The following is a 25,674-nucleotide window of genomic DNA, read 5'->3' as shown; positions in this document are numbered from 1 at the left end:
GAGATTAGTTTTGCTCACACATTCTCAAATGCAATAATGTCCCGTTCCTTCCTAATATCTTCATTTTCAATAGGATGCTGCCATTGATGCTATATATATTCACTCTGTAATTTTTCTCAGAACACTCAGCTCCCTCTAATGTTTCACAAGCTTCTTTATTTCTAATCCAACTTTCATCTCCATAAGTTAAAATTGGTTTGTAACTGTTAGTTTACTGTTTTCACTAATACTCATTTATTCCTTAAAATGTATTCAACGCTACTCACCATACTAGCTTTGCTTATGCTGTTGTCTATTTCCATATTTAATTTGCTAAGAACAGTAAACTTTTATTTTATTTTTATGACTACTGCCCAACAGTGCACTACTAGTACTGAGGGCAGGCTAAGGATTGTTATTTTTTTTCTGTTTCTATTAATTTCTGTAATTATACATGTGTGTGTGTGTGTGTGTGTGTGTGTGTGTGTGTGTGTGTGTGTGTGTGTGTGTGTGTGTGTGTGTGACGATCTGTTGTAATATTACTATAATATATCTGTAATATATAATATTATCTGTAATTTTATATATATATATAAAACTACACCTTGTTGATATACTTTAAAATAAAAATTAGATACAAATTTATAGAATGTGACTTCCATTCTCAACAGACAAGGAGAAAAAATTTATGAATATAATAAATTCAAACTGATTAGCAAATGTAATAGCTTAATGTTAAAAAAACCGCAGATGATAAAACCTCATAATCAGCTTTTCATAGAAAAACAATGGTGAACAAGTTGTTCTCAGTAAAGGCCTTAACTTTGCAGTCTGTCCCCAAAAAAAGTACCTAAAGAACTTTTTTTTTTTTTAAATAAAAATTGAATGAGTTGCTTCTATCTTACCTCCATAAATTAAAGATGCCAAGAAACTATATTCTTGGTTTCATCTTTTATCAAAGTGTCAGCAAACAAAGTTTGCTGTGAAGTCATTTCATGACTGGGCTACCTGTATATAGAAGCTAATGACTCCACATCCCTTATTATCCCATAATGCAATGCACATATCCTTACAGACATGTAGCTATGCATTATGAGAATGGCCACTACTCAGAACGGTTTCACTATATAAGTGAAGTCTCTAAAAGCTCAGGCAGTTTCCCAGATCACTCTAAATTCAGCAAGTGTGAGTGACCCAAAGGATCATTTTACTCAGCAGTAATTCCACTCAGTGACAGGCCCACCCTGCCACAGAGAGGAACCCTCACCTGTGGCCCTGCCACCACCAACTAGTGCCATAAACTTAGCAGTGGCCCCACTCAGAGACAGGCAAAAACCTTCCCCAAGGAGAGCCTCTCATATATCAGCATGGCAACTACTTCAGTGCTTCTGCATTACTTCAACCAAGGTTGAAGTAATGCAGAAGCCAAGAAATTATATTCTTGGTTTCATCCTTTATCCAAAGTTTGCTCGTGAAGTCACTTCATGACTGGGCTACTTGTATATAGAGGCTAATGACTTCACATCAATTGCCTTAGTCTCCTATAATACAGTATTTCCCAAAGTGGGCTCTGCGGAGCTCTAAGGCTCCACAACTGAAATTCTAATGCTCTGCAAAATTTTATATGAGCCAAATAAAGAAATTTAGTTTAATCCTTTATCCAAGTGTGAGCAAACAAAGTTTGTGCCTGAAAGTATCTTCAGGACTGGGGGTAAGGTGGTACAACACCAGGCAACTCGTTGCAAAGGTGGAGCAAGATAACATCACTCCTATCTCAGTATCTCCCATAATGCAAAACACATCTCCTTGCGGACATGTATAATGTTATGCATTAAGGGAAGGGCCACTGCCCAGACTAGTTTCGACCTTTATTGAGGTCTCTTCAGTGGGAGCCAGGCCCAAGTGGAGATACCAGGCAGAAGCATTAGCAAGGTCATCTCTACCTATAGGAGTTGCCAAATCTCTACCTATTGGAGTATTCTGGACATGAAAACCTTCGAAGAAATGGAGTAGCATTCGTAGTTAGAAGAGAATACAGAAAATAGATTTTGGGTTACAACCCTGTGTCTGATAGAATAATTCTAATCAAAATAAAGGCATACCCAATGATTGTTACACTCAATGCAGGTGTATGCACCCACTACCTATTCAAGTCATGATGAGTTAGTAGAATTTTACAGCAGCTTGCAACAAGTAGTATACAGTACTGATAAAACAGATTTTCTTTTGATATTAGGTGATTGGAATGCAAAAGTGGGTTAAGAAGAAGAAGAACAAGGCATCGCTGGAAAATTCAATGGTATTTCCATTCATGATATATAGATGTGAAAACTGGATTATTAAGAAGAAAGATAGAAAGCGAATTGATTCATTTGAATTATTGGTGTGGAGGAGACCATTAAGAATCTCATTGACTGCAAGAATGACCAATAAGAAGGTTTTCGAGAATACAAAGACAATGCATGTTTCTGGAAATGATCACTAAAGATAAGTTGATGTACTTTGGACTTATTATGTGAGCTGATGAATCATTGAAAAAGACAGTTATGCTGGGGAAGATTGAGGGAATGAGAAGAAGAGGAAGACAACAAAAGAGTTAGATGGACAACATAAAAGAACTTACCAACTTGAACTTACAATTACAGAAATCACCAAGATTCGAAAACGACTGGATGGCACATAACAAAAACTAGAAAGACGAAACTAGTAGAGCCTTTAGAAATAAAGTACAGTGGTATCTCGCTGATCTGAACTAATAAAACGGTGCTCGTTCGGATTAGCGAATTTTCCCCCAAGAGACAGAAGCCTCTTCATGTTTTACTTTTTTTCCTTCAAGTTCTTCATCATCATCATCTTCTAATTCATTCTGTAGCGTCATATTTATAATTTCAGCATCTGATTTGATTTCGAATTCACTTTCGGTTCTACCTATAATCCATTCCGTAACATCGGTTTGTGAAATTTCAACATCTGGATTTATATTTTTAACCAAATTATGCACATTTTGAATTTCCTCTCTTTGTGTATATTTATTATTATTATTATTATTTCGGGCGACTCCAGGAGTCCTTAGACTCATCGAGGGAGGGCCTAAACATCATGTCCACACAACTATGCGATTACATTCTCACAGTATCTATCATACCTTGTCTTGAACTCGTTCACCGTCCTAGCTCCCACAACAGACTCTGGCAGCTTATTCCACTCATTTACCACTCTAAAAGTAAAAAACCCAGCTCTAACACCCCTGCTAACCACACTCTTGCCCAGCTTCCATAGGTGTCCCCTAGTTCTCCCACCACCAGACCTGATCTCAAAAATATCCTCTGAATTAATCCTATAGAATCCCTTTAGCAATTTGAATGTCTCAATCATATCTCCCCTCCTCCGCCTATCAACTAGTTTCTGCAACCCACAAATCTTCAACCTGTTCTCATATGGTTCATTCCATAGACCTGTTATCATTTTAGTCACTCGCCTCTGGATCCTCTCCACTTCCTCCCCATCAAGAAGGAACCGAGGTGACCAAATCTGGGCACAGTAGTCGAGATGAGGTCTTATCAAGGCTCGGTACAGAGGTACAATAACTTGCTTGTCTCTGCTCATAAAGGTATTTTTCAACAACCAAGTGAGTTGATGAGCTGATTTAGCTACTTTTGCAATGTGCCCCTAAACTTCATCTCCCTATCCACCAACACTCCCAAGTCCCTGGCCTCATCAATCTCTTGGAGTACAGTTCCACCAATGTGGTATACTGCTGCTAATCTTTTCACCCCAAAATGCATAACCTTACATTTTGTCACATTAAATTGACATCCATTCTCCTTATCCCAGAACTCCAATCTATCTAAGTCATCCTGCAAGACTTTGACATCTTCTGCATTCACTATTGCCCTACCCAACTTTGCATCATCAGCAAACAAATGAATTGTTCCACTTAGATCCTTCCCTATATCGTTAATGAACAGATTAAACAGCAGTGGTCCAAGAACAGAACCCTGCGGCACACCACTAGTCACAGGCCGTCTTTTGGACTCTACTCCTGAATAAACTACTCTTTGATATCTCTCCATCAACCAACTACCTATCCATCTCACAACCCTATATCCATTCCCATATGTTGTAGTTTACGGATTAGTATTCCATGTGGTATCCTGTCAAACGCCTTTGCCAGGTCCAGCAGTATCACTGTAAACCCATTTCCCTTATCCAGTTCAGCCGTCAGCTTGTTATAAAACTTGAGCAAGTTACTGAAGCATGATCTACCCTTCACAAAGCCATGCTGTCCCCTGTACAGTATCTCGTTTTCATCAATCCATTCCTGTATTTTTCCCTTGACTACTTTCTCTAAGACCTTGACAACGACTCCTGATATGCTGATCGGTCGGTAATTTGCAACCGTAGTCTTGGATCCTCCTTTATGCAGTGAAACTATTTTCCCCTCTTTCCGCACCTTCGGGACTAAACCAGACCTGAGACTCAGATTAAACAATATGGTCAAGGGCACTGACAATTCTTTAGCCGCTTCACGCAAGACCAGTGCCGGTATACCATCCAATTCCACAGATGTGTTCACATTAAGGTTCTGTAATAGACAAGTCACCTCCACTTCATTCATCACTATTCCCGTATAAACTAATGGTTCCTTCATTTTTTTTCAATGTCACCACCTGGATGATATGCTTTTGCAAAGTGCGCGCTCAGTAACTCCACTATATCGACTGATTCAGTGACCTCCTTACCATCATCATTCCTTAAAATCATTTTGCCGTGTACAGTTTTTTTCTTGCTTGCAGCATATTGAAAGAACTGTTTGGGATTCTCTTTTGCTTGCAAAGCTAGTTTCCTTTCATAATTCACTTTTACTTTTTTTTACCACACTCGTTACCTTTCTGGCCTACACTTTATACCGTTCGTGTGCCTGCAGGTCACCCCTTTCTTTAAATTCCCTCCACAGTTGTTTCTTTTTTTGCAGCTCAAGCTTAATGGTGTTATTCATCCATTTAACCCCTACTTGTTTTACTATTCAGACCCTAGGTATACAATCAGCCATTACCTCCTGTAAATGTTCCTTGACCACTTCCCATGCTCTATCGACGTCCAGCCCTTGCAGTTGTACATGCCATGGCACTGATCCAAGCAGTCTCCTAAGCTTGTCATACTTGCCAGCACGGTAATTCCACATATACCTTGTCTTAATCGAAAATTCCACACCTTTAGCCACCTCCCAGGCCAAGACCTTATGATCACTCTCACCAATAGGTGGCAACATGGTCATATTCGTTACAGTCAAATTCTTAGATGCTATTACCAAGTCAAGCACTCTCACACCCCTAGTATTTTCAATTACATGCTGTCTCAGATAGTTATCCCTTAATAATTGAATAAAATCCATTTCCTTCCTCACATGTGTCCTCTCTTCCTTCCAATCAATATTACCATAGTTGAAATCCCCCATAATAATTACCCTCCTTCCACTCATTTCATCAATTTGTTTATGCATACTATCTCCACCATCTATTCGATCACCTGGTCTATAGCAGTACTCAACTGTATATTTTGTTCTGCCAGTCTCAATCTCACACCAAATAGCCTCAAATGAGCTCCTTTCACTATCCTGCAATACAACTTCAATTCTCCTTGGCTGCAACCATCATCAATAACACCCCTCCCCCCATTTTATTCTCTCTGTCCCTCCTAAACACACTATAACCTACACATTCTATCCCACTAACTATATCATCTTTCGTCAGCCATGTTTCACTAATGCCAATTAACCTGTGGCCAGGAAGAGCCAATCAAGGCCAAAAATTCTTCCTTCTTGTTCCTAATACTCCTGGCATTAGTATACATATTTGTGATTCATGCCGATAATACAGTACATACGGTACAGTATAAAAAAAGCAAACGTGACACAATATATCAAAATAGGCCTCCAGTTTAACCATACAATCGACAGCATGAAAAAAATACTGTACTGTAATAATAATAAAATAAGTAACAATAGTTAAAATAATAATTATTAAATAAAAATAGTACACAAAATAATAATACGTAATAAATAAAACATTTTTTCTTTCAAACCGCAGTTCGGATTACTGCAGGGTTCAGATTAGTGAGATACCACTGTAGTTGTTTTCTGTTTTTTGGATATATTGTTGTTATATAAGTTATTTTTTAATATATATATATTTTTTTTGTTTTCATTTTTTTTTTCTGTTTTCTAGTTCAGAAATCCTGCTCTATGGACCAAACATGTAACTTTTTCATGCCAGATCAGGTCTCCAAAAAAGTGTGAAGTAGTGGTCTTACAGCAGGCAGTGAAAATCAGTTAATACATCTACCACCCAGAGGAAATCACATACATCTATGTCCAGTAGTGGGATTCAAACCACAGCTTGTTGTTTGGACCAACAGGCTGTGAGTTGGCTAACACCAGATGACATAGTCATCTGCTGTTAGCCTATTTCACTAATGCATATAACTTTTGGTGAGGTTGCATTAACCAATGTCACAAACTCCTCTTCTGTATTCTTGATATTTCTAGCATTAGTATGTAGAAATTGTAGTATCCTCCTTATGCCCCAACCACCTTTACATCCCAAATTGACAACGCAATTCGATATTGTTGCCCGAAAGACTAGATTCCACATATTTTTGTAGAATCTACACAAAATTCATACACTCATTTACTTCATGGGGTGCCTTCTCATACACTTGTCTGCATTCCCCTTGATTTCTTTAGTTTTCCTGACTTTGTGATTCCACTCTCTCTTAACACTTAACTCCAAATCCATTTTAAGTGCAATCCATGACCATTGTACAAATCTTTCTATCCATCAAACTCAGGCCATAGGTTCACAAACTTTACATCTTTCCTTCTGCAATTTAGAGGGAGTTTTGCCAAGTTTGATTGTAATTGAACGAATGTTTGCATTTAAAATTTTTTATAGTATAACATTTTTTAAAAAAATATATCTTGTCAGTCTCCATTGTACTGTGTGTTTTGTTAATGGCGAGTGCTGTAAGTTAGTTTGCTGATACATTAATATCCAGCCACCATATAAAGACTACATTTATCATCATATCTATCACACAAGATTTTGTGGCATGCATGCTTGTGGTATGTTTTGATGTCAGCTGTTAAAGATGAGATATGGATGAGTGTATATCTGCATAAAATGTAGACACTGAGAAGTGCCGGGCAATGTTTATATTAGCTTTTCTGGTTTCATTGGTGGTGGTGGCGGCAGTGATGGTGCATCAGAAATGGTGGCAGAGATCAAGGGTGATGAGTTTAGGAGTGATCCTTTTGGGTTACTCATACCACTCAGAGTTGTTGGAGAGGTACCTCAACAATGGTTGAAACTGATCTGGGGTAATGGCCCTTCCCATAATGCATAGTATTATACACACCCAAAAGGATATGTGTTTTGCATTATGAGATACTAAGGCAATTAATGCGAAGTCACTAGCCTCTATATACAAGTAGCCTAGTCATGAAAATACTTCACATGCAAACTTTGTTTGCTTACACTTGGATAAAGGATTAAATGAGATATAATTTCTAGGCATTTTGTATTTAATTTATAACTAAGCAAAAAAAATTTCAATTAATAAATTTCATATCATTAAACTACAAAAGTGTGAAATTATTTTTGACAAAAATATTTTTTATTATTATAGAAAGAACTTGACCTATTCTTGGCATCTCCTGATAGTTTGGCTATTTCCCAAAGTAATCTTCTTCTCAGTGCCACTATGAGGTAAGAGTTCTTTTTCGAGATCATTTTTTTTTAATTACCATAAAAATCTATCAATACTTTTATTGCACTTGGCATATCCTGCCAGTGTGGGAATGTGAATGTTCCAAGTTGCCAGATGGATTGTTTAAATACCCATCAAGGAAAATCATACATTTTTCCTTGATAGGTATTTATTATTATTATTATTATTATGGGTATCTCCATGGAGTCATTAGACTCATCGTGGGAGACCCAAACTAGCAAAACAATATCTGTCATATCTCTTCTTGAATTCATTTACAGATGAAGAGCTCACAACTAAGTTAGGCAATGTTAACTCATTCACCACCCTCCAGGCAAAAAACCTTGTTCTGACACCCTTGTTAACCACACTCTCCTTTAATTTCCAGGGATGACCTTTTGTTCTTCCATCACTATCACATAGCTGAAACATTTCCCCTGCATCAATCCTATAAAAGCCTTTCAGTAATTTAAATTATTCTATCATATCCCCTCTTCTCTACCTATCAACCAACCTCTGCAATCCACAAGCTCTCAATCTATCAATGTAGGGAGCATTTTTTACATCACTCACCAACTTGGTCACTCTTCTCTGAACCCTCTCCACAGCCTCCTCATCTCCAAGGAATCCATGTGACCAGACCTGAGCACAGTAATCCAAATGTGGAATTATCAACGCTTTATAAAGGGGAATAATAACTTCTTTATCTCTGGATGTCAGTGCGTTCCTCAACAACCAAGTAATCCTATGTTCAATCTTGGACACCTTAGCAATGTGTTCTCTGAACTTCATCTCCCTATCTACCAACACCCATAAGTCCCTAGCCTCATCAATCTCTTGGCATACCACTGGTTACCTGCCTCATCTTGGACTCGGCTCCTCCTTACACCACCTTAGGGTATCACTCCCTGAGCCATTCTCCTATCCATATCACCAATTTAGTATCCATTCCTATCTGCTCCAATTTGCATAACAGTGTTCCATGGGGTATCCTGTCAAAAGCCTTAGCAAAATCCAGAAGTACCACTATGTAGCCAGTTCCTTTGTCCAACTCAGATGTTATTCTATTATGAATAGTTAATAGATTGCTAAGGCAGGATCTACCTTTAACAGAACCATGTTGGCCTCTATAGAGTATCATATCCTGATCCACCCATTCTTGAGTTTTGTCTTTAACCAACTTTTCCAATACTTTTACCACTACTCCTGAGATGGTGATTGGTCTGTAATTAACTACCGCAGTTTTAGAGCCACCCTTATGCAAAGGAACTACTTTGCCTAACTTCCACTCCCTAGGGACCATACCAGAGTTCAAACTTAGATTAAATATCCAAGTAAGAGGGGTTGACAATTCATTTGCACATTCACTCAACACCCGAGCTGATATTCCATCTAAGCCTACAGCAGTGTTTGCATTTAAATTTTGTAATATATTAAATATCTCTGATTTCTTAGCTTCAATTCTCGCATTAGTTATTGCTACAGGTACAGAGATATCCTCACTTGGGTGATAGACTTTTGAAAAGTGATCACTCAGTTACTCGACTATTACATCTGATTCTGTCACCTCAATACCATCAGCACCCACTAAAGTTATCCTTTCGAAGTCATTTCTTCCTTTTACTTGCCACATAGCTGAAGAGCTCTTTGGGATTACCCTTGATCTCTTTGGCTAAAGTCTTCTCATAATCTGATTTAGCTTTTCTTACTATGCTGGAAACCTTCCTAGCTTGAGCCTTCTACTGCTCATGGGTGTACTGATCGCCTTTCTCCTTGTAAATTCTCCATAACATTTTCTTTTTTTGTAGATCAAGCTTGATACTGCTGCTCATCCATCTAACGCCTGCCTTGTTTGACTTCATGACCATGGGGACACAATCTGATATTGCTTTCCTCAGATATCCGCTGATTTTATCCCATGCACTGCTAACATCTTTCCCCTGCAATATGTTCTGCCATGGGATGGCTGCAAGCTCACTCCTAAGCTTGTTATAATTGCCTAACCTGTAGTTCCATATATACCCCCTTCTTAAGAAAGAAATCCACAAATTTTGCAACCTACCAAGTCAATACCACATGATCGCTTTCACCAATTTGAGGTAACAAGGACAACTTACTTATGCGTATATTCTCTGAACCAATGACCAGATCCAACACTGTCACACCACATGTCCCTACAGTTATGTGCTGTTTCAAGTAATTATCTCGTAGAAGATGTATGAATTCCATTTCCTTTTTGCCAGGTGATATTTCCTCCTTCCAATTGATATCACCATAATTAAAATCCCCCATAATAATCACTAAGCCTTCACTCATTGCACTAATTTGCTTGCATGAATTCAATATCTCCCCCTGTACTCCCTGGCCTATAGCAGCATCCAACTGTATATTTGGTTGCATTGGTCACTATTTCGCACCAGACCACCTCAAATGAACTCTCATTCACATGTCTATCATATTGATATACTACTTTCTTTGGCTGCAACACGTCAGCTATCATCAACAGTACTCCTTCCCCTGTTCTATCTTCTCTATCCTCCCTGAAAATACTGTACCCGTCACATTCAATTCCAGTGACCACATCTTCTACTGAAAGCCAAGTTTCACTAATGCCTACAACTTTTGGTTAGATTGCACTGACTAATCTGACTAATGCCAAAAATTCTTCTCTCTTATTTCGAATGCTTCTTGCATTGGTATACAAAAATTACAGATTCCCTCTAAGGCTTTAGAACTGATATATAAGTCACTAATTTCAGTAGTCCCATGCCGATTTTTATCCCCTCTCTTCTGCAATTTATTCTGCAAATAAGGATCAATAGATATACAATCAGTGCTAAAGTTTCTCTCTCTTAATATTAGTTTCAATATTAGTTTCCCTTTTCAATATTAGTTTCCCTGCCCAGTTACTTCAACTTGTTCAGAAAACAGTAACTTCTTCAATCGCTTATGACCTTCCATGTTCAGATGCAACCCATCTCTAGCATATAACTGTCTTTTTCCTTCAAACACACTCCAAACATCAACAAATTGTAGACCTTTGTTTTGCACATTCTTGCAATCATATCATTCATTATCATTGCTCGTTTACTTAACTCGTAATTGTCAAAACGAGGCAGCACACACACTGTCCTCCCATTGACACTTTTCCTCTTCACAGTATCTAACAATGTTCTTAAATCTTTTCCTATCTGATTTATACCACCACTCAGGTCATTTGTAACCCCCATAACTATCATCTTGTCTGCTTCATGCCTTCTCTTTATTGCTAAAGCCAATCTTTCTATTGTCCCACCAGCCAAGCACTCCTCATGCATACCACTCTCCATACCCTTAATCATAGAATCACCATATTTCTTACCACTCTTAACTTCATTCAAGTCTACACAAGCATCACTCATGGACTCATTTTCTATGCTATTCAGCATGACTCTCCCAGTTTCATTACTCACCGCTCTATTACTTACTCCCCCACTCTCACGACATCTCGTTTCTTCTAGGCCACTTGTGGTTTTATTTTGTTGACTCCCAATCACTCCCATACTATTTATTACTGCATCATTCACCAAAGACTCACCCATACGTAATCCTGTTCTAGTTACTTCAGCTAAAGTAATTTCTATAGTCCTAATTTCTCTGTTTAATACATTAAACTCAGTTTTAACTTCCAGTATCCCGTTACTGAGCACTTCCAATTCCTCATGCAGAATATGAAGGTCATTTTTCATTTTCATGAACTCCCACCGAAGTTTTTCCGCTACGGTCCCGATGTCAGCTTCCATTCCTAAACGCTCCAGCCTATCCCGACACTTCTCACATGTCGACATTTTTGTTCTTCTCATTTAGCCAGACTGACCACAGATCCTTCACATTCGTCGGCGCATTTATATGTAGCAGTTTCCGCAACGCATCGATTGTGAAAAATCTAATGCTGAGCCAGCGTTTCGTGTAGAAGTAGAAGTCCTGCGTACCGCTGACTCACGTTTCTTGTTGGACGCCATCTTTACACATTGAAGTAGTGAAACAAATGGCAGCGAAAACACAATATATACAACACAGTTCCAAACAATAACACCACTGAAGGACACTTGTATCTAACCGATGCACAACTGCAGCACAGTTTGAGACAAAAAGCCACACTATATTTAAATTTAAAAACACGTTTTCTAGACTAACTAATCACGACCGCCACATTCACCAAGGACACTAGCGCCACCTCCAAAACAAGACATATTTACAACATGGTACTTGTGTTAATTATTTGGAATTTGACATAACACATAAATGTGGTAAAAATGTGAAGAAACAAATGCAAAAAAGCAAAGAACACATGCAGAATAATCAGAATATTCACAGATACCAATAGGTGTTTTCATAATAGTACTTCACGGTATAAATAACATTATACAGAACAATACATTGTCTATATTTAAGTTGTAAGACTTATTCCTGGCAAATAAGTCAGCTTGTGCTCTTAGAGAATACAGAGACAAATGTAAGAAAGCTAAACAAAAGTCATGGGAGGACTTTTGCACGAACATAGAAAATAAATATCAAGAAGGTGGCAGTTAAAACTGAAGGAAAGACAAGAAGATGGTTTAATGTTAAATCAAGAGTAAGACAAAGATACACATCCTCTCTGTTCTTATTCTTCATCATCAGTATGAATTGCATTATGAACGAAATAGGCATTAAACATGGTATTAAAATGATATTAAAATATGATATGATATAAAAAAAATGATATTAAAATATCAAATCTGAAAACACACCCCAACTCAACATCGCCAGAGTTAAAGATCGGTACTATCAACATAAGAAGCCTGAATGGCAAAGAAATGGAGCTAGCTGAGCCCTAATAGGGACAGGGGAGAAAAGGGAGGAAACTCCATATGAATAAATAAATAAATAAAAGGACTGTACAACTTTGATTATTAAGAAATGGGAGTAAGATCTCAGCAATAGACAGGGCATGCAGACTGCAGAGTTTGGTGGATAGAAGGGAAAGCATGGGTTATGATCAAGACACTTAAGCTGTTGACAGGTTATTATCACATTAACACTGAAGATATTTTTTTTCATATGGTAGAATGAGGGAAAGCAGCAAGGACAAGGTTCCATCACTGGTGTTGCATGGTGGTGTTAAGAAGTGAGTTTTTTTCATCAGCAGCATGGAATGCATTGTCTGAGAGGGTGGTGAATGTGCAGACTGTAGATGAGTATAAGGAGTGGTATGATGTACCTAATTGATTCTCACGATGAGTCTTGTGACTCCATGAGATCAGAAAAATAATAATATTGATAATAATAAAGAAAGAAATTAGCCAAAACACCAAACTAGCAGTATACAAGACAATGTTCAAACCAGTTTTAAGTTATTGATCTGAGAGTTGGATTAGAAATAATGTACTTGATCAAAGACTACAAACCAAGGGTTTTACAGTTTTGAGTATAATTAGAGGAGTGAACACATGCCATCAATGACAGAATCATACTGAAAATGAAGATATTATTATCCTTTCTAACATCTTCATTTTCTAATATCTTCATATTGAAAATGAAGATATTAGAAAAGATATTGTTAGCATTCAAAAATGTGTCAGCAGAGCTTATCTAAGGTGGTATGGCTACTTAAATAGAATGGGTGAAAAAGGTAAGCAAAACAAGTGTTTGATGTCAAGATGGCATGAAAGAGACTCAGATAAAGAGCAAGGTGTAAGTGGATTTATTCAGTCAGAAGATGGGAATGTTAGATACGGTAATCCGTTCCAGGATTACCGTAGTTATCCAAGGCGCGATTCCCCATAAGATTTAATTGAAAATCAATTAATTTGTTCCGGCTCCTCCCCACAACCATAGCACATATTAAAAATGCAGATAAAACTCATTTAAAATGTCATAAAAATATGGTAAATATCATTTATTTATTATACAGTTGGGGTGTATATGTATTTGCTACAAAAAAATTAACATTAATAAAATGAATCGTTCATGAAAACAATTTTTAATTATCAATATTCATCAGAACGACAGTTGGGCTCACTTCAGAGTTTTTTGACAAATGGACCTGTAAAAAACATGTCTTCTGCCTCCTTTTTAAAATGTTTCTGAAAAACTGCATGGACTTTTCATTAAAGTGATCTGCAATTCTGATAACCTCAGATTTGTTTGGATTCCATTTCATAGCAACGTTTTGAACTTCCTCCCACTTTGCCAAAACATTTTTGATTTCAGCAGTCGTAATTTGTTCTTTCTCTCCATCCTCATCTTCAGATGAAATTTCCTTTTCTTCACATTGCTGCTTGAAAAGTTCTTTTAGCTCGTCAGTAGTCAGTTCTCGGTCATGTATCTCCAATAATTCTTCAACATCTTCTTCCTCTACTTCCAAGTTAAGATCATGAGCAGTTGCCACAATATCCTTTACCAATTTGTGTCCTTCATCTGAAGTTTCTTCATTACCAAAGGAAGGACACAATTTCCTCCATGCTTCTTTGAGACATTTCATTGTTACTTCTTGCCAAGCCTTTACAATTAGCCTATATGACAATGTTGAATTCTTCCTTCCAAAATTTTCTTAGGGTTATGTTGGTAGCCTCACACATTTCAAAGCACCTGGTAAAAAGTGCCCTTGTGTAAAGTTTTTTAAAATTGCAATTATTAGCTGATCCATAGGTTGAATCAGAGATGTAGTCTTGGGAGGAAGAAAAATCACCTTGATAAAATCTAATTCCTCTAGTAGCTCTTCTTGTATGCCCGTTGGATGGCCAGGTGCATTATCTAAGGTTAAAATGGCTTTTAGAGGCAGATTGTTTTGCTTAAGATAGGCTTTGACAGTTGGTCCAAACACTTCACGAATCCAGTCTCTAAATTCTGTTCTTGTGATCCAGGCTTTGCTGTTAGACCCGCAAAACACCGAGATTGGATTTAGAGACATTGAACTTTTTGAATACTTGGGGATTCTCTGAGTGATAGATTAACATTGGTTTTACCTTGCAGTCTCCACTTGCATTTGCTGCTAAAAGCAATATTAACCTATCATTCATTGGTTTATGCCCAGGAAGTGTTTTTTCTTCTTTTGTGATAAATGTCATGTTGGGCATTTTCTTCCAAAATAACCCAGTCTCATCACAATTGAAGACTTGTTGAGGTAGGTATTCTCCTTCTTCTATAATTCTTGTAAAGCTATTGACAAATTTATCTGCTGCTGCTTTGTCAGCACTAGCTGCCTCTCTGTGTCTGACCACACTATGAATTCCTGTTCTTTTTTTAAAGTTGTCAAATCAACCTCTGCTACCTTTGAAACCATCATCATCTACCTCAGAACTTGATCCCAAAGTCTTCTTTTTTGAATCTTGATAAATCTGTTTAGCTTTCTGACAGATTGCATTTTGAGATGTAGTATCGCCCGCCATTTCTCTTTCTTTGATCCAAATTAGTAATAGATTTTCCATTTGCTCAAAAAGAAGCCCTCTGACATTCAACCTTTAAGTTCCCTTAGCAACCTTAGCTACCATAAGTTCTTCTTTCTTAGCCAAAATGGTTGATATTGTAGAATGACTTGTTTCATATATTCGAGCTAGCTGCATAACTTTCACACCTTCATGATGTTTTGCTATTATTTCTTTTCTGTTCAATAGAGAAAATTTTTCTGTTTTTTTTTTCCCTCACTGACTTTCTTTTTGGGACCCATTTTGTCACATGGTAAAAAAATTCACTCAATAAAAAAAAGATATGCAAAATACGGTATTATTACAAATTGTACAACACTAAGACAAGGGATACGAAGAACATATCGTCACCTGAAAATAAAAGTAAAAGTTCAAAAAAAAAACCTTTTTGAAATAAAAGTTAACAGTTAAATTCGAAACCTGCAATTTTTGACTTAGTGCATTCTGCTTGTAAGGTGACGATATTAGATACAGCACTTACCATAACATACACTGAGTAGCAGCTTATAGATACAACGATTATTATACAGATGAGATTTGATTTTTGCTTTTTGATGGCGAATGAACAGTGACATGCACTGCCGATTTATTGTCTATATCAACATTTCTCAAACTGTGGTACATGTACCACTAATGGTACATTATGTTATTTTTGGTGGTACAAATTTTACACAAAATATTTAAATAAATGTTCAGAAAAATGTATTTTAATATTGTAATGAGTAGACTGTTCCAAGAATTTAGCTTGGTGAATCGAATAAAATGAACAAATAAATTTTATTGCAGTTTTATTTTTATGTGAATTTTCGGATGCGAAGTCTCATTAGCATGCCATAAGGGTTTTCATATTTAATATTTATTTTAAAACAGTATTTTTCTATGTAAAAAAATTATAATAAACAAACTTTCTTTGTCAGATGACACTGTTTTGCAACGAATTAACGAAATGGCAGCTCAAGTAAAACAAACTCTAATCGAAAATATAAAGCAAATCATATGGTGGTACATATATTTTTTAAATCTTATTTATGTCGTACAAAATTTAAAATGTTTGAAAACCCCTGGTCTATATAAACGAACACATAAAAAATAAATGCTTAAATACTCATTTTCATCATAAAACGCATTTATAACCACAAATTTTAAAATAAAGCAGAGTACACTACAAAAAAAGAAACAATAAATGGAAAACGTAAACAGCTGGCTATGATGGGTCAAACATAGCTGAGCTTCACAGCTATGCCGCATGGCTGTTCTCTATTCAACAATGTCTTCCCACGCGTGGCTGAGTGCGATCGGAAAATTGTGGTTTTTTAGATCGGATAGAGGTTCACATAATCGACAGTCATTAACCAAAGCGTATGTCATTAACCAAGAGATTTTTTTCTTACAGCCAGTCGTCATTAACCAAGTACGTCATTATCTGAGGCCATTGTTAACCAAGGCACCACTGTATATGGAGCTGACAAGTAAGGGGCCAATTTGGCAAAAAATTTTTTTAGCTAATGAAATGAAAGCTACTAAAACTGAGTGAAAGAATGCAAGAACGTAGAGGCAAAAGTTAGTTAACAAGGAAACAGAAGTAAGGTGTGGCAAAATAAGAGATAGTGAGACTACAGTAGTGACGGAAAGTGAAATTGTAGGAATTCAAGATTTGATGAAACAGTTATTGAAAGTGAAAAATGAAATGAGAAATATGCAGAGTGATATTAGGCATATAATGCAAACTGATGAAAGTGTGCAAAAGAATAGAATGAAAGAGAAAAGAGTAAAAGAGGTGATGAGTGATTCCAGGATAGAAGTTTATGGAGATTCCATAGTTAGAGGATTAGTTAATGAGAGTCCATAAGGTCTGCTATGATTTCTGCCAAGAGAGGCTGGAGGTGAATGTTAGTCATAGCAGAAAGATCTGATTTTGTCTGTTGATTTGTGTATTATTGTGCATAAGAGAATCTGAGCTGAGATTTCTTTTGCAAGAGAAGAGGAAAGATTGTGTTTTGGTGGAATTGAAGATAACCAGATCATCCTTGCCCTCCCTTGAAGAATAATATGTAGATCAGTGTTTAGGGCACTAATTATAAATGATCGTGCTGCTTTGGATATTTTCACATTGGGTGGTTTGTCAAACGAGTAGGATGAATAGGGAATACTATCTCCTTCAAAGCTCTGGATAGGATTAGTAATGATTGGTAGGTCATTTATATGTACATTAGAAACAGGGTAGGTGATAGGACAGAGCCCTGAGGTACTTCTGCATTGGTGGTGAAGCTCAAAGAGTGGAAGTTAAAAACCCAATTACAGAGAGTTATAGGTAGACAATGAATAGCGGCTAGTTGTAGGCCTCAATGGCAAACATGGTTAACACGTTCGCTGCCACGCTACTTCGGCATAGTCTGTTCCCGTACGCCAAGCAATTTCACTTCTTCAAGGTCTTGTACAAATAATCAAGAAACGAAAAACATCATATCTTGGACACATCATGAGAAACAGCAAATACCAACTTCTACAAACTATTTTGGTAGGAAGAATTGATGGCAAAGGAACTAGAGGAAGAAAAAGAATATCATGGTTTGACAACATCAAGACGTGGACAGGAAAGAGCAGTGCACAACTGCTCAGATTAGCACAAGAGCGCAGTTTGTTCGCCAAGATGGTCGCTGACCTTCGATAGAAGATAGCACAATAATAAGAAGAAGGTCAGTACGGTAATCTCGTTGCCAGCGGTAAGCGTCATACGAGTATACTCGTAGTTGGCTTGTACGGAGCATATACCATCAATGAGAATACACAGTTTTGATGCTAGCTCCACAAGCCAAGCATTTTCACTTCTTCAAGGTCAGTACTGGAATCTCGTTGCCGGCGGTAAGCGTCATACGAGTATACTCGTAGCTGGCTTGTGTGGCTGGTTTACCAACTATGAGTATACTCGTAGTTGGCAGCGAACGTGTTAAAAGCTCTGGAAATGTCAAGAGCGACAGCATGAGATTCTCCAAAACTTTCCATTGCACATGTCTATTAATGAGTAATGCAAGATAAGATCTCAGCAATTGATGAATGAAAGTTTATTTTCCACTTGGTTAGAGTATAATAAATTTAGTTTAATCCTTTATCCAAGTGTGAGCAAACAAAGTTTGCGCCTGAAAGTATCTTCAGGACTGGGTTAAGGTGGTACACACCAGGGCAACTCGTTGCAAAGGTGGAGCAAGCTACCAACACTCCTATCCTAGTATCTCCTATAATGCAAAACACATCTCCTTGCGGATATGTCTATTGTTATGCATTAAGGGAAGGGCCACTACCCAGACCGGTTTCGACCTTTATTGAGGTCTCTTCAGTGGGAGCCAGGCCCAAGTCAAGATATCGGGCAGAAGCATTAGCAGGTCATCTCCACCTATAGGAATTGCCAATTGGTGTGCCACCCTTTTTTTTAATAAATTACTCTGGATTTAGAGAAAGATGTTGAAAGTTTATTTTCCACTTGGTTAGAGTATAATAAATTTAGTTTAATCCTTTATCCAAGTGTGAGCAAACAAAGTTTGCGCCTGAAAGTATCTTCAGGACTGGGTTAAGGTGGTACACACCAGGGCAACTCGTTGCAAAGGTGGAGCAAGCTACCAACACTCCTATCCTAGTATCTCCTATAATGCAAAACACATCTCCTTGCGGATATGTCTATTGTTATGCATTAAGGGAAGGGCCACTACCCAGACCGGTTTCGACCTTTATTGAGGTCTCTTCAGTGGGAGCCAGGCCCAAGTCAAGATATCGGGCAGAAGCATTAGCAGGTCATCTCCACCTATAGGAATTGCCAATTGGTGTGCCACCCCTTTTTTAATAAATTACTCTGGATTTAGAGAAAGATGTTGAAAGTTTATTTTCCCACCTTAACCCAGTCCTGAAGATACTTTCAGGCGCAAACTTTGTTTGCTCACACTTGGATAAAGGATTAAACTAAATTTATTATACTCTAACCAAGTGGAAAATAAACTTTCAACATCTTTCTCTAAATCCAGAGTAATTTATTAAAAAAAAGGGTGGCACACCAATTGGCAATTCCTATAGGTGGAGATGACCTGCTAATGCTTCTGCCCGATATCTTGACTTGGGCCTGGCTCCCACTGAAGAGACCTCAATAAAGGTCGAAACCGGTCTGGGTAGTGGCCCTTCCCTTAATGCATAACAATAGACATATCCGCAAGGAGATGTGTTTTGCATTATAGGAGATACTAGGATAGGAGTGTTGGTAGCTTGCTCCACCTTTGCAACGAGTTGCCCTGGTGTGTACCACCTTAACCCAGTCCTGAAGATACTTTCAGGCGCAAACTTTGTTTGCTCACACTTGGATAAAGGATTAAACTAAATTTATTATACTCTAACCAAGTGGAAAATAAACTTTCAACATCTTTCTCTAAATCCAGAGTAATTTATTAAAAAAGGGTGGCACACCAATTGGCAATTCCTATAGGTGGAGATGACCTGCTAATGCTTCTGCCCGATATCTTGACTTGGGCCTGGCTCCCACTGAAGAGACCTCAATAAAGGTCGAAACCAGTCTGGGTAGTGGCCCTTCCCTTAATGCATAACAATAGACATATCCGCAAGGAGATGTGTTTTGCATTATATAGGAGATACTAGGATAGGAGTGTTGGTAGCTTGCTCCACCTTTGCAACGAGTTGCCCTGGTGTGTACCACCTTAACCCAGTCCTGAAGATACTTTCAGGCGCAAACTTTGTTTGCTCACACTTGGATAAAGGATTAAACTAAATTTATTATACTCTAACCAAGTGGAAAATAAACTTTCAACATCTTTCTCTAAATCCAGAGTAATTTATTAAAAAAAAGGGTGGCACACCAATTGGCAATTCCTATAGGTGGAGATGACCTGCTAATGCTTCTGCCCGATATCTTGACTTGGGCCTGGCTCCCACTGAAGAGACCTCAATAAAGGTCGAAACCGGTCTGGGTAGTGGCCCTTCCCTTAATGCATAACAATAGACATATCCGCAAGGAGATGTGTTTTGCATTATAGGAGATACTAGGATAGGAGTGTTGGTAGCTTGCTCCACCTTTGCAACGAGTTGCCCTGGTGTGTACCACCTTAACCCAGTCCTGAAGATACTTTCAGGCGCAAACTTTGTTTGCTCACACTTGGATAAAGGATTAAACTAAATTTATTATACTCAGCAATTGATGTTTGAATGGCAGAATCCACACTTGTTGCTGATTAATTGATGGGCATCTAGGTAGTGCAAGAGTTGGCTGTTTGATGGTTTAATCCATTGTTTTGGAAAGGAATGAGATGATGGCAATTAGTCAGTAGTTTGACAGACTTCTAGCTCCCTTTTTTGAATTAGTCTCGATACAAGATTGCTTCCTTGTTTTTGGACAAGTACCTGGTATGTATATCATAAACTGTATCATCGTATTTGAAAACAAATGGAGAGATGCCATGAGGACTAGAAGACTTTTGTGTCCAAGTTATTATTATTATTATTCTAAAACCCCATACTCATCTAGGAAGTTCGTTTGTCATACACACAGCTCATCATACCGCATCTTAAACACACGCAAATTCTCTGCAGACACCACCCTCTCAGGCAGGGCATTCCAATCATACATAACTCTGTATGCAAAAAACTTGCTTCTCACTCCCCTGCTCACACCCTCCTTATACAGCTTCCAGGGATAACCTGGAAGCTGTATAATACTCCCTGATCTCCCACTATTTTCTGAAAAACCTCTTCAACAATGATCCTATAACAATCCCTTACTAACTTGTAGATCTCTATCATAACACCCCTCTTCCTCCTATCCCCTAAACCAGGGGTGGGGAACCCTTGGCACGCGTGCCAAACATGATATGCCAACGACTTTTTTTCCAGCACGCAACCCAGTGCTCACCTTAAAAAAATAAATAAATACATATCCAACATCTTCTCTGAGTTGTATATTTTAACTTAATAGAATACAGTTTTATTAAGTAGAGCGATACCAAATAATAAGGCAATAAAGAAACAAACAGTATCAACTGTTTAAGTACTAAGAAAATGAAACAAACATCCTGTTTCCAAGCCGTCTATTTCCGTGATATACTGCCAGACGTGGCATGACTCCTTTAGCATCATTTTATTTATTTTTTCGTGTTTTGTAAAGAATTTATCGGTTTTCAAAAGTGTGTATTCGATTTAATTAATTTCTAAGTAATTAATATATGGATTGTAAGTAATTATTGTCAATTAATATGTTTAATTTATTACATATAAATGCAAATTTTCTTTACATTGCCATAAACATGATCATAGATCATTGTTATGGCAATGTTAACATGATCTATGATCATAAACATGATCATAGATCATGTTTATGATCATAGACTGGCCTTAATGAAAATGAATATTCGTCTGAAAACAATAAAATTTGAAATAAGTCAACTCCTAAAATGGGATCTGCAAATGGTACAAAATCCAATAATAAAATCAAAATTTAATGAATATATTTCAGAACTGCTGTCTGCACAGTTGCAAAATGAAAATGAACCCTCTCAGTAGAATAGACTACAAACAGCTATCATAACATCTGCTAAATACCACATCAATAAACAAGAAGAAAGAAAGAAAAAACCATGGATTACTCGAGAGATAATCAACCTTATCGATGAAACAAGAACATGGAAAAGAGCAGCAAATGAAGAAGAAAGGTTAAGATATAAAACTTCGGATAAAAGAATCAAACAGTTATGTAAAAGATTGAAAGAAAACTGGATAAATTGACAGTGCACTGAGATAGAAGAATTACAAAATAGGAACAAAACCAAAGAAGCATTCCTGAAAGTGAAAGAACTTAATGGAAAAGCAAAACGTACACAGTCTAATAACATCAAGGACAAAGATGGAAACATATTCATTGATAAGGAAAAGATAAATGGAAGATGGGTGGAGTACTTATCAGACCTCTATGACGATGATAATGGTAACATGTTAGATGACTCACGACACCTTAAGTTAAACATAACAACAGATACCACTCTACCCACAAGAAAGGAGGCAGAACACGTAATTAAGAATCTTCCTTATAATAAATCCCCTGAGTGTGATAATATTCTGGCTGAGCTGCTGGAAAGCTTTGACTGGCAATAATAACAACTATTTAGTGGAATCCATTCAGGACATCTATAAAACAATACAATTAACTGAAGTTTTTATAACATCTATCTGGATACCAATTCCAAAGAAACATAATGCAAATGCACAAAATTGTGAGTATTGCAGAACTGTGAGCCTAATATCTCATGCATCTAAAATTATTTTAACCATTGTTAACAAACAAATTGAAAGAGCCATAAGCTGTGAATTGAGTGAACCACAGAAAGGCTTCAGAAGAGGAATGGGAACCATTAATGCTATCCTGGAACTAAAAATATTAATAGAAAGATCACTTGAAAGAAATAGGAACATTTACATATGCTTCATAGACTTTCAGAAGGCTTTTGACTGGGTTAAACATAATAAAATGTTCAATATATTAGATAAATTAGACATAGAAGATCATGTACTTAAGATTATAGAAATGATTTACACCAAACAGAAAATGCAGCTATTTAACGATGAGACTTCTGTAGTGAAAATAAAAAGAGGAGTTAGACAAGGTTGTATTCTTTCACCAAATCTATTTAATATCTATAGTGAGACAGTGATGAAAAAGATTGAAAAACAAAAACTAGGAATTAGTATCAATGGTATAAAATACAACAATCTTACATATATACTGATGATACCATTCTAATAGCAGAAAAGAGAAACAAATTAATCAAATTACTGCAGCTACTAATTGAAGAAGATGAAGAATTTGGATTAGATATACATGCAAAAAAGACGAAATTTATGAAAATCTCAAAAGAAAGCAGATCCGAGCCAGAAATATTCATTAACAATATGAAAATTAAACATACAACAGAATACAAATATTTAGGCACCTACTTTACTGCAGATGGAAAGCAAGATAAAGAAATAAAAATAAGAACAGCCATAGCTAAAGATGCATTCTGGAAAAATAAAGATCTGCTCAGAAGTTCTGTGAGTATCGAGACAAAAAAAAAGAATGATAAGAACATTAGTGTGGCCAATTTTCACATATAAAAGTGAGACCTGGATGTTCAAGAAGAGAGTAAGGCAACAGATAATGGCCTTTGAAATGTGGTGCTATAGGAGCTCTGAAAATCCCATGGACAGAACATTTGATAAATACAGATGTCCTACAGAGAATGAGAACACAGAGATCTTTATTACAGGAAATGATCCAGAGAAAGATGAGATTGGCAGGACATGTACTGAGAGGTTCAGCAGGACAGAGGATACTAACAGTTTTAGAACGAAAAATTATGGGTAAAGGATCAAGAGGTAAAAAAGAAACGAAGGACATGGCTTGAAGATATAAGATCACGGACAGGATCACATTTATGAGATCTCTGCATTTTGGCTATGCAGAAACAAAAAGAAAAGTCACCAACAGAGAGAACTGGAAGGACATGGTGCTGCACCCTCTCACTGAGGAAGCTACATGAAGAAGAAGTTGTTAGAGAGCTTGCAGGATGATTTGAATAAGCTTGCAAAATGGGGAAAAAAAAGGTAATGGATATCAGTTCAATGTGGAAAAGCATAAAGTTATGCATTTTAGGATTAAAAGATTACCAGCTGTGTATCACATTGATGGAACAGTACTCCAAAAGATTGATGAGGCTAGGGACTTGTGGGTGTTAGTGAATAGGGAGTTGAAGTTCAGAGGGCACATTGCTGAGGTGTCCAAAATAGCTCATAGGATTACTTGGTTATTTAAGAACACACTAACATGCAGAGATAAAGAAGTTATTATTCCTCTTTATAAGGCATTCATACGTCCACATTTGGATTACTGTGCTCAGGTCTGGTCACCTGGATTCCTTGGAGATAAGTGGTAGAAAAGATTCAGAGAAGACTGACCAAGTTGGTGAGTGGTGTAAGGAATACTCTCTACATTGGATTGAGATTTATGGATTACAGAGGTCAGTTGATAGGCAGAGAAGAGGGGATATGATAGAAACATTTAAATTACTAAACAGTTTTTATAAGATTGATGCAGGGGAAATATTTTAGCAATGGGATAGTGGTGGAATAACAAGAGGTCATCCCTGGAAATTAAGTAAGAGTGTAGTTAACATGGGTGTGAGGACTAGATTTTTTGCTTGGAGAGTGGTGAATGAATGGAATCTTTGCCTGACTCAGTTGTGTGCTTCGTCTGTAAATGAGTTCAAGAAGAGGTATGATAAATATTGTGTGGATAGTTTGGGTCTCCTGCGATGACTGCATGGAGATAACCATATAATAATAATAACATAAATTATCATTAAAGCTGTGTGAAATGTATTATCAATATTCAGGATTAAGAAGTGTTATCTATACTTGATTAGATGGAATGCATACCATTCTCTTTCATTTGCATGTGTGGTGTAGGTAGGGTTATAACTGTACTAAGTTTTCCTTGTATACAAGGGAACAATGCAGTAATTCTGGGAATGATGCAACCCTTTGCATCATTCCCAGAATTCATTGTGTTGTCTTCACAATTTTCTCAATATGTCCCTTAAATTTCAGATCCTTATTCACTGCCCATCCAGGATTGCTTATTTTCTTCACCTCCAAAAATATATCCCCACCAAGCATAAATTCTACATCCCATTTTTGTTTCCCAAATTTTAAAACCTTACATTTTGCAACATTGAACTTTCATCCCCATTCCCTGCCTGTTCATTCAATCTATTCAAGTCTTCTTGTAAGGCCAGAACATCTCTACTCTACATAGTTCATCCCAACTTTGCATCGTCTGTAAACAACTGAATACCCCATCCAAATCTTGGCCAATATCATTAACATACAGATAAACAGCAATGATCCTAAAACAGACCCCTGAGACACACCACTAGTGACTTTCCTCTTTTGGGATATTGCACCCCCATACACAACTTGTTGATACCTATCATATAGCCGGTCTCTGATCCAATGGAATAATCTAACATCCAACCCCAACCACTCTAGCTTGACTATCACCTTCATGCAGTAATTTATCAAAAGCCTTTGCAAAATCTAAGTATACTACTGTGTATCCCTCTCCTATGTCCAGTGAAGCTGTCACTTTATTGTAATAAGTAAGTAGATTACTAAAACATGACCTCCTTTAGCAAATCCATACTGTCCATTAAAGATAATACCAATGTTGTCAACCCAATTTTGGATCCTAGTTCTCACTAGCTTCTCCTACACCTTAATCACAACGTTTGACAGAGATAGGTCTATAATTTGATGCCTGAGTTCTATCACCTCCCTTATAAAGCAGCACAATCTTGCCTCCTTCCCTCTTTTGGAACTTGACCCAGTGCAAGACTCGCATGAAAAAAAAAAAAAAAAGTCAAGGCAGATGCCAACTCCCTGGCATGTTTCTTCAAAATAC

General features: G+C 37.2%; 1 protein-coding gene across 4 annotated transcripts in view; it reads left to right on the top strand.

Annotated features, from left to right (window-relative positions):
* The window catches only part of Cog6 (conserved oligomeric Golgi complex subunit 6), a 596,080-nt gene that overhangs the window by 530,648 nt on the left and 39,758 nt on the right, over positions 1-25,674 (top strand). For all 4 annotated transcript variants that reach the window (XM_090403681.1, XM_090403680.1, XM_090403683.1 and 1 more), the window contains one exon: positions 7,666-7,745. In XM_090403681.1, the coding sequence (XP_090259807.1) occupies positions 7,666-7,745 (80 nt within the window). The remainder of the gene's footprint in view (positions 1-7,665; positions 7,746-25,674) is intronic.

This window comes from Typopeltis vanoorti, chromosome 14 (assembly GCF_054136105.1).
Source record: "Typopeltis vanoorti isolate ZY-2024b chromosome 14, IOZ_Tvanoo_1.0, whole genome shotgun sequence".
NCBI classification, from domain to species: domain Eukaryota; kingdom Metazoa; phylum Arthropoda; class Arachnida; order Uropygi; family Thelyphonidae; genus Typopeltis; species Typopeltis vanoorti.
The sequence above is the reverse complement of the archived record's forward strand: the minus strand, read 5'-3'. Positions and strand labels throughout refer to the sequence as shown.